Genomic DNA, 10597 nt, shown 5'->3' with positions numbered 1-10597 from the left:
CAGACAGGGTTAGATTTTATGCCCAGCTGAAGCCAAGCTTCAGCCTCATGACAATGTATTTAATACTGACATGTCTCCACGTAACAAAGACCCTGTAGTACGTATTGCGCCTGGACAATACAGCATCGATGATCCGGCAACCGTGGCGATTCTATATGGCGCTCGCAAGAGTTTCATCAAGGTTGGTTCAACAGATCGCAATAGTCTTGTTTATCCAGAATCTGAATTCGGTTCATATTGATCTCTATGCGGCGAAGCTGAGAACATGCCGACCTTGCCATGTCCATTAACTTGATTCACTGGCTGACGCTCGAATGTCAAGCTCCTTGGTACGAAGGCGTCGGAAACCCGAAATCCACTCTGCCGACCTTATTCGCGGAGCATGACCCCCGTCGACATTCAGCATCTAGGCGCAAGGTTGCGTCTGCCTACTCTATGACAAACATGGTCTCGTTGAAAACTTTTGTCGATAGCTGCACAAAAATTCTGTTGGAAAAGTTGCACACTTTTGCAAGGAATGATGTTCTCATTGACGTACCTCAGTGGACTCAATGCTACGCGTTTGATGTCACGACATCCAAGGTATCATGGCAAGTTTACGTCAGTACCTTTTCTACGTCGCACGGGTTGGCGTATACAGTGAATGGCAGAAGTGGCTATTTCGGGTGCACCAGAAGGCTTCGACAAAGGTGTTACAAGTCGGCCTGTGGCTGAAAGGGAAGGTCGACCGAGGCGGCGCGAGCACCATCCTCGCTCCACGTCACGTGATGTGCTCAGTTGGCTCAGTGTGCTGACAACTGATCACTACTGAGCACCTTCCCATAACAGCAGTCAGTGCTCAGCGACGCTCAGTGTGCTCCGGCTGAGCACCACTGAGCGCGGTAGACTATATATACACAGTCGTTACATAGCTTTACCACGTAGTCAACTTCGTTCACGATCATACCCATACGTTTTGGTTGTGATCACTTCGCTTCTAGTATACCAGTCCGCTCAAGTATACTACACGCTCTTTGTGACACCGTCCCTCCTATACTTCCCACTTGCCAAGAAACCCTACGTGTTGTGACACCCTAGGTGGAGCGAAACGTAACAAAAGGCTTCCGGGATCGCGCATATAGGGCTCTTCTCAGAGAGTTGACGCCCGCTTTCGAAATCACACAGCAACTAAGGCGGAGAATAGGACTTGGCCAGCAGATTTCCTTACTAAACTACTCGCTATATATGACCAAGACCCGAAGAAGATGAACAAGGACGACATATTTTCTGTCTGCATCACAAGCATTGGCGCCGGCTCAGATACGACTTTGAATTTCCTCATGCAGACTCTGGTCGGAAAACAAAGAATGTGTGGCTCATCAGGCAAACAGACTTTCACTGTCGAACTCGTGCCCGCTCCGCGCCCTCAATTGGCCCCCAAGTATGAGATGAAGTAATTAAGGGGGGGATACATATCGAAGGATGAAACCCGAGTGAGAGGAAAGATTAAGCCGAGATGGGGATTCAGGCACTGAGAAACTGCGCATTGAGAGATGGAGTTCGAAGCTCGTCAATCATTTAACTAAATCGAGTAACTGTCACGGAGGATTACATATCCGGTGCTGCTGCCATGATTGGTCGTAGACATCAGCGACCTGTCGTAACACGCTTCCCATGCGTAATGTGATCTCCCATACCCAAACATCATCCATAAACAACGCCCACGTCCGTGTTACTTGAGCTGCAAGTGATATCTGGTCATCGTAGGGACTGTCTGCGTCTTGCAAAGCTTCCTTTAGCGTCTCAAGTAGCGCCTTCTCTTCTTGACTCAGTGGTACATCTCTCTCCTGAATCTCGACTGTGTGAACCCATTTGCTCAGGAAGAGATTGCATTCCCACGAAGCAACAGCGTGTTCAATGCTCCATGTGAAAGCAGCTGTCTTCCTGGTCGTCATGTGCCCGGCCCGGATAGGCACCGTGAAGCAAAACATGACCTGTTCCACAGCCTTGGTCAAGAAAGCATTGCGAGACTGAGGTGCAGTCACGTATGAGTTGGCTGCCATCAGAATAGCAGCAGTGTCCTCGTACAGAAGCGTAGTGCGGTTGAATTGCTGTATACCGCTAAAGACTCGGACATAAGATAGTCGTAGTAGTGATTGGCAATTAAATATCAAGGACTCCTCGTGTCGGTTTTGTTGTGAATCATCGTGCGCAAGCTGCCATGCCTTGAGAAATTCCCGGCACCTGCTAAGTGCCACTTCTGTCTGAGTATGATGTGAGAGCCTCATTGCAGATCCAAGGTTTGGTTCAACATTGACTACCATAAGAGATGACATACTCTGGGCCAAATAGTACATGTGAACATTGACACCATGCAGGACCACCGTGGCCGCAAAAGCACCAATATTAGCAAAGGTCTGTGTTGAATACCTTGTTTCTTTCCCAAAGACAATTTGATTCAGCACAGCATTAATAGTTGCGGGCTTCTCGAGTTGCTGGATGTTCATGAGTTGTTGCCATTCCTCCCTCGTCTCAGCTTCCCAGATGGATTCTTCGATGGGTATCTCAAAATTCAGATCCCGAGAACCGGAGAAGCCAGGCGAAATGTCGTATGTGGCGGAATTGAGGCTACTGGCAATGTATATGCCGCAAAGGAGCCTTTTTGCTGACTCGTAGTTGATCCAGTCCTCCCACGTGGAGACATTTTCAGCAAGTGATTGAGTGGAAAGCATTCCACGGCGTAAAGCATAGGGCCGTATAGCTAAGCCTAGTTCCGATAAGCCATCAGTTGCATCTCCTAGGCTACCTCCAAAGATCGCTCCAAAGGTGATGAGAAGGTTGCACTGTGTCTGCCAAATTGGTTCCAAAGGAGCTTGTTGTCCCCTATACTTGCCTGGCCTGACAGAGCTAATGGCAGCGCTTGCGATCAGGCGAAGAAGACTACCATGCTTACGATTGAGACTGTAAAGCGCTCCGATTGAACACAATGCCAACAGCAAAGGGCCAGCAGTTGTTGCTGGACTGAAAGTTGGGACATGGAATATTGGAAGATGTCTTTGGAAGCATTGGAAGAATTTCCAGAGAAAATTATCCAAGACTCGAGCGCTGGGAAGTTTCCTTAATTGCTCATCAGCGACTCTGTAATTGTTTCGTAGATCATCCAGTAATATCGCCTTGATAGCATCGTCGATCGCTGCCCGCTTCGCCTTGCGGCCTTTCCGGCCGGAAGTTGGTGGAGGAATAGCCTGTCCAGTATTTTGGTCGAGCGCTGAGCTGAAATCTGTGCTAATGCGGTCCTGTTGCATGTTTTCTCCTGTACTCAATGGAGCATCAAGATTTGTGCTTGAGACGGCACCATCGTGTTCGAACGATTGTGGAGAGATTTCGAAATCCATCAACTCCAGTGGAAACAGCACTTGTGCGAACAGGGAGTCATCAAGCATAGTGAAAAAGCCAGGGTTCTCTAGGTCTGGCGGCATGGGGAAACTTTGCAGCTGATCATCAGTGTCTTTGGACGATCTGGGCGGCGATGGCATACTTTGCTCTTCTGCTTGAGTTTGATCAACCGTAGTTCCATGGTTGTTGCTAGGCGGAATGGAGCCAAGTACAGGCAGAGATGTGTCAAGGAGGCTGGTTTGCTGTTGTGGTGTTATATCAATATCGAATCCGGAATAAAAGGGTGAAACGGCCGTTTGAGGATTGAAATTATTCAACGGGCCCCTGGTTGCGCTCACAGCGTCTCCTGTAGGACTAAGTCCATGAAAAGAACCAGCAACAAGGTCTCCCCGTACAGAAATTTCGATTGTTTGGCTGTCACCGATATTGTGCGTTGTTTCCTTATCGCCACTTGGAGGGGGTTTAATGAGACTGCCAGAGGAATTGGAATAGTGACGTTTCGAGTTTTTCCGTTGGCCTCGCTGGGAGTGATTTTCAGGCTCTTTGTATTCAGCGGCGTGCAAGGTCTTCTCATGTCGAGTCAAGAGATCTCTACCGAGTTATAGTAAGCCTTCAAATTCACTTTTGGCTAATTGCTAATACGCACTTTCTCGCAAAGCCCTTTGGGCAATATCTGCATCTGAATGGCTTTTCTTGCCGATCTGTTTCGATATCAGCTCTTGAATCGAAGGAGGAGATGAGTCATGAATTCTTACGCGCTCGTACGTGTCGCAAAAGGTGCTCACTTCTCTTGAAATGTTTATCGCATACTTCGCATACATGGCTCCGTCCTCTAGAGGGAACCTCGGGGAGTGAGCCTTCGGCAGCAGATCGTGAAGTCTCGTGAACGAACGTGAAGGGCATTGTGGATGGTGCCATGTCGTCGTTGCTAAAACTGCGCTGCGCTGCGGTAAACGCAGTGCGAAAGAGGGATGGCTCTGACGCAGGCTCTGCCGATGTCTCAAAAAAGTCTGATTCTCATTTAGTCACTACGACTCGAACTGCCCCAACCCGGAGCTACGAAGGGCTAGGGCCTCCGAGCTGCGAAATGGAGAAAGCGGGGAGGCCAAGGAGCGTCACTCGGGTGTTACAGGCGAGTCAGGCGGGGGAACGTGCACCCTGCAGTGTTTCGCAGTGAGCATTAAAAATTATGCTAGCTGAACTGCGTAGTGCTAAGATGAGTGAAATTTGAAATTCTAATCCGGTAAAAAGTCGTCAAGCTGCTACCTGCCCTAGGCTGCCCTGCCTGCCTCACCTAGTGGGTGTCTGAGTTGGCAAATTTAGGTGGGCAGAATAAGTAATGCCATTTTTTTCCACGCACAACGAGGAAAGACTAGTAAAATTTATATTAAAAACATTATATTTCTCCATCATTTGAGTGGGTGATCAGCATAGTTCAGCATGAAGCAGGCCACTAATCGGCTATGGTGTGTTTCTTCAATTCGGGCACCACTAGATGCTGCCTACAGAATGGTTTCAACCCGACGGCTAATTGGTCTGTGCCTTCCGTGGCGAGGAGTGTGATCAAGTTGGTTGGTCATCGAGGTCGACAGGCTTCTCTATGCGATATTTTTGCTCGGTGACTGCGACAAGGCTGGTATATGATCTTTCTCGACAAGGCCGTCCTTGGTGGCTTCTGCCTTCACCTGCAAGGAGGACTACCTAGGAAGCCCCAAACTCGTGTCCTGATCTTAATCAAGGAACAATTCGCCTTTGGCCTTCATCGGTATGCTTGCTAAGCTCCTCCCCCATCCACTGAGGCTGCGTTTCCCGCAAACCGTCTTCGAAATCTACAATCTGGTGCCCAGCAACGAAGAAGGATTTTCCGTTCAAGTCTGGACGGATGCCTGGTAACAGAAGTGCTCGTGCGACGCCTATGGGCTCGTTGGCAGGCAAATCTCCCCAAACTGCCAGAAATTCGGGCTTGAGCATTGGTGTTACTAGATCACTCTGGTTAGTCAGACGTTCTGGCTAGATAGACTGAAAAGTTACGTGTCATCCATGGAGCCACCATGTTAATGGTGGCGTTGGAGTTGCGAGGCAACTGTGTTCGCAGAGACCGCATCAAGCCCATAACCCCTGCTTTGGAAACTCCATAAACATGAAGGGGAGGAGTATCGAGGAAACTGCGTACAAAAGTCTTGATCAGCTTTGACATTGCAGTAGAGGTTCAGATTCAGTATCTCTTACCACGCAGCAGACCCAGTCACCACGATCTGAAATTGTTTGTTCGTTTGTTTTGCAAAGTAGTGGACAGCACATTTGGTGGTATACATGACTCCCAGGAGATTCACATTCAGCGTCTGCAGCTTGGGTGCTTCCAAAAGACCAGTTTGGGGGTCGATACTCTCATCAAGCAGGTTTCCAACCTCATTTATGCCAGCATTTGCGAGCACGATGTCCAAGGCTTTGAACTTCTGCCAGCCAGCTTCGAACAAGGAGAGAACATCTGACCATGACGAGACGTCGCATTTTTGAAATAAAACTCGCCTAGAGGGTGGTTAAAAGCTTCTCAGCGCTCGCTGGGTGTGTGGTTGGACGAGGTCACTCACTCTTTGAGCTCCGCTGCTAGGGCCTCGCCTTCTGTCCCCAGCCAGTCTCCAAGAATGAGGTTCGCTCCATTCCCTATGAACCGTCAGCTTGTCTTCTTGCCTTGCACTCGTTGATTCCATGTTGAGTCTGGCGATGTTGGGGCAAGACGGCAGCTCCCTCTGCCTTCACAACCCAAAATACAAAGCAAGGTGACTGACTCACTATGTACAAGATAGGCGGTCTCTCTTCCAATGCCCGTCGCACATCCCGTCAACAGTATCGTTTTTCCTTTCAATGCAGCAAACTCTGAATCCTCAACGTTGTATGTTGTCATTTCGTGGCTGAGTGATTTTGTTTTGAGGGAGTCCTCAAAACGCAGGATTTGTTTCGTGCAAGTCGGACACCAGAGATAGAGCGATCGGGTTATCAAGCGCAAAATGTCCAAAAGCAGCTCCAGAAGTGGCAAATTAATTTGACTTCTGCGTTCATACGGCCGGCGAACATACGGCCGGCGAACATCCGCCCATCAAGAGTGTGTCAACCCCACATATCAACCCCAGCGCTGTGATGCGACTTTATTCTGTGATGGACACCTATGCGTCATGTGTTTCCGAAATAAGCCCAACACTCTCAAAACTATCTTGGACCAGGATGCTGGAAGTTATCGATGTTCGTAGCTACACATGGGTCACTTTTCGACCCAGACCAAATACCCTTGCGTTGAGATGATGTGTGTCTGCATAATTACTAGATATCAGACAATTATTGCAAGATCAGATTGGTGCTGCTGTATCTTAAAGCAATGAATATTATTTCATGCACCTTAGGACATATTGGCAAGATATCTCACGCTAATCTAGTTCTGAGATCCTCACTCATTCCTCTATCTAACCCGAAGATATGCTTATCCCCTCAGCACGCGTTCTCGAAATCAATCACTTCTTGCATGCGTGTTGACAAAGCAGACGTAGTTTCACTCGACACCGGCCCCAGCGGTGGCCGTGGGACGCCTCCATAGCCGAAGAATTGCTGCAGAACCGACTTAGTCCCGCCTATACCTCCAGCGGTATGAGGCCAATCTCCCTCAGCCAGGAGAGATTGTACTTTCATCGCCTCATCAATCTTTCCCTCCTCAAACAGCTGAAAGACCTTGCAGCACGTTTTAGGAAGGATATTTGCCCCTCCTGCTATGACACCAGACCCCCCTACTACCAGTGCTTGGAGTGTGAAGTCTGCCAGCCCAGCGACGGCCCAGTAAGAATTCTTCTGTTCGTTAGGGGTCATTGCGCCCATGGCGCGAGCAACACGCGCAAGCTTTCCCGTATCGCCGCATGTGAACTTGGTACCGACGATGTTTGGATGTCCCTTGGAAATGCGGATTAGAAGGTCAGAGCTCATTTCGATTCCTGCCGTCACTGCTGGGAAGCTATAAAGGACGAGAGGTAAGGGCGATGCAGTGGCAACCTGCATATAGAAGCTGTAGATGACGTCCTCTGTCATCCCAGCCTTGTAGTAACATGGAGGCAGGACGAGGACATGCGAGCCCCCGGCATCTGCGGCATCGTGGCATAAAGCAATCGTCTCTCTCACGGATTGTGCTGAAGATCCGACGATGATGGGTAGGTCTTTATGGCCTGAACTGGCCAAGGCTTCCGCGGTGATCTTTGTTACTAGTTTCTTCTCCTCGCCGCTCAAGTGTGCTGCTTCGCCATTTGAGCCGAGTGTGATGATCCCAGACAGGCCTGCATCTGCCAGACGAGTAACATGTTTTTTCAAGGTCTCGACGTCAAGATCATAAGTCTTTGAATCGAAGAACGTAAGGGTTGCGGCGTAAACTCCGGGTTTTAGTTCGCGCTTGGTAGTGTCAGCCATTTCAACTGTCCTTGAAGTGATGTGTATCGTCAAAAGAACTTTCTCGTTTTGATATAGCACACTTTTTGAACGAAACAGTTCTTAGTCAGAGCGCAGGGCTTTCAGTGTCCTTACCAGATTCCCATCCGTAAACATATAGGAAGTGCGCTTGGCCAAATTTAAGGAAGATTACGGAGAATCAGCAACACGCCTGATTCGAAAATCCCACCAAGTCCCCCATGTCGCGACTTAGAGACAAGTCGTGAGAACCAGGTCCGTCTATCCTGACGAATTAGGTTAATCGTAGCTTGAATCTACAGCGTGAGCCTCCGCCAGGGTCACTTTTACCCCACATCCCCACCACATGGACGCCCAGCATCTGACCGTTGATCTCATTTGGCCTGTGACCAAGTACAGTGGGTTATTGGTGTAGGGAGATTTCTCCTGTATAAGTCGTGGTTAATCGCGGACTTCTAATCTACGGGCAGCCAAGTCATCTGAAACAGAAATTTTGGATTCGAAGTAAGAAAGTCTTACCATTGGCACCAACCCAAAAATCCCGGTGTAAGTGCTCAAGTGGTAGCATCAATCAACATGACGACCTTGCAACCAATCTCAGACTCAGAACTCGCAGAGCTCAAAGGGCGAACAATACTGATAACAGGCGGTGCTTCTGGGATTGGACGGGCACTGGTGCTTCTTGCACATGGTGAGCATGTCTGGGACTTATATCTTCTTTGCTTACAACTGAAAAGGGGCTGGTGCAAATGTTGCGATCTTGGACGTAGACAAAGAAGCAGGGCAACTTCTGGCTGCAGAACTCGGCGAGTATGCATTGGATTCCTCTTTGCTCACGGTCAGTGGTCTAACAATCTAACTCTTCGCTCTCAGAAAAACACGCTTTCTCTACGCTGATGTTTCAAAATGGGACTCAATCCTGAGTGCATTTGAAGCCACTTACGAGAATTTTGGATCCATTGACGTGGTTTACGCCAATGCAGGAATTCATTCGTTTGATAGTCTTATCGACGATGAATTAGACGAAAGCGGAAGGCTCAAAGCACCCATTTTGAAGAACATTGAAATCAATCTTCATGGCGTCCTTTACACCACAAAAGCCGCTGTGCACTTCTTCCAGAAGCAGGAAGGGGACAAAAAGTACCAGCTTGTAATTACAGGCTCCGCAGCAAGGTATGTTAAGCCAAATACATCTGTGATTCAGCCTACAGATCCGTGTGCTGACGAAGTGTGTGTCTTACTATGACAGCCTTATCGACACTCCACCACTATTCTTGTACTGCGCTGCCAAAGCTGGGGCATTAGGTCTCATGCGTGGGCTAAGATCTAAACTACCGGAGAAAAACATCAGCATCAATTTAATCGCCCCATGGATGACTGGTAAGCATGGAAACTTATACCCCAGGGTATTGTGAAATGGTACCATTGAAACAGGCTGACACGTTGAATCGATATAGTGACACCCATGCTTCCCCAGTGGATTCGGGATCTGTGGGGTGACCTTCCTGCTAATGATGCGGAGGGTGTTGCGAAAGCGCTTCTCCTTCCTGCTGTTAGGCCGACCTTAAATGGTCGTACTCTTTGGGTGGCTGGAAACAACGCCATTGAGCTTGAAGAAGCCTTACATGTGACGCAGCCCCAGTGGATAGGTAAAGACCTTTCGATAGCTGTCGATGAGGGACAAAAGAGAATGGGAATTTCTCTGACTTTCTAGACTAAAAAATCATGAAAGTATTGAATTGAATACTAAAAGTTTCACTTGATAAATGAAAATTATTATCACGTTATGAGAACCTCATCTATTGTATCAGAACTAGTCTCGAACACTGAGATAAAAGGTGAATAATTCAAGTCGATTTCACTTCTACAGGACCCTGGCCCTCGGTCTCAGGCAGACCATCCAACTCGGGCAGTGCGAATTCATCCTCAATAACCTCATTCATCATAGTTGCCACCTTTAGGCTCATTCCTGGGTCGGTATTCAACGCATTGAAAAATTGGCTTCGTGCTTCCTCAACATCCGGGGCGAAGGAGTGAACCCTAAGCTTGAAATCGATTGACTGAGGGTTGGTGTAGTTGATCCAAGCATCCCGCCTCACCTTAGCATATCGCTCAAGCAGAGCATCTGCAGGCTCTTTGTGCTTGTAGATACGTATTAAGCAATTGCCTAAAGCTGCAGAGTCGAGAAGACCGGTCGTAAGGCCGAGACCGCCAATAGGGTTGTTGGACTGAAGGTCATCATATTAGTTTCTGTAAGAACAATGGCAGTCCGGTAACTTACATGTCCCGCATCTCCACAAAGCAATATTTTGCCCACTTTGAAGGTCGAGGCAACCCTTTGATGTGCCCAATATGGATTGGCACTCACCAGCTCGTACTTCAACGGTCTCGGTCCTGGCAGCAATCTCTCGTACTTTTCGGGAAGTTGCTTGAGGATTTCTGACTCAGGGATATCGGTCCTCACTCCGAACGCAACGCGCCAAGGAGCGTCTCCTGGTCCAGTTCGAGCTATCACAGCCCAGTCTTCTTCGTCCACAATCATATTTGCCGTCGTGAATCCTCCGTACCCTTCGAAATCGTATTTGACATTGGAAGCCACGAACCGGAAATCTTGCCAAGTGAAGCCTTCGAACGGTATGCACAGCGAGCGCCGCACAGAGCTCCCAGCACCGTCAGCGGCGACGAGGTAATCACAAGTAAAAAAGTTCTCGCCCACGGGTCCCACGCAGGTGACAGTAACAGGATCCTGTTCTCCGGACTGTTTGGCGCCTGCAAATCGATT

General features: G+C 48.7%; 1 protein-coding gene across 1 annotated transcript; it reads right to left on the bottom strand.

Moving 5' to 3' along the window:
- Positions 1-1577: 1577 nt before the first annotated feature.
- PV06_11808 (uncharacterized protein) lies at positions 1578-4278 on the bottom strand (the record flags this gene model as incomplete). Its single annotated transcript, XM_016413539.1, has 3 exons — positions 1578-3966; positions 4022-4076; positions 4131-4278. The coding sequence occupies 3 exons, from the start codon at positions 4276-4278 to the stop codon at positions 1578-1580; spliced, it is 2592 nt and encodes an 863-aa protein (XP_016256082.1).
- Between the last annotated feature and the right edge of the window lie 6319 nt (positions 4279-10597).

This window comes from Exophiala oligosperma (assembly GCF_000835515.1).
Source record: "Exophiala oligosperma strain CBS 72588 unplaced genomic scaffold supercont1.66, whole genome shotgun sequence".
In the NCBI taxonomy this organism is placed as follows: domain Eukaryota; kingdom Fungi; phylum Ascomycota; class Eurotiomycetes; order Chaetothyriales; family Herpotrichiellaceae; genus Exophiala; species Exophiala oligosperma.
This window is presented reverse-complemented; position numbering and strand designations above follow the sequence as displayed.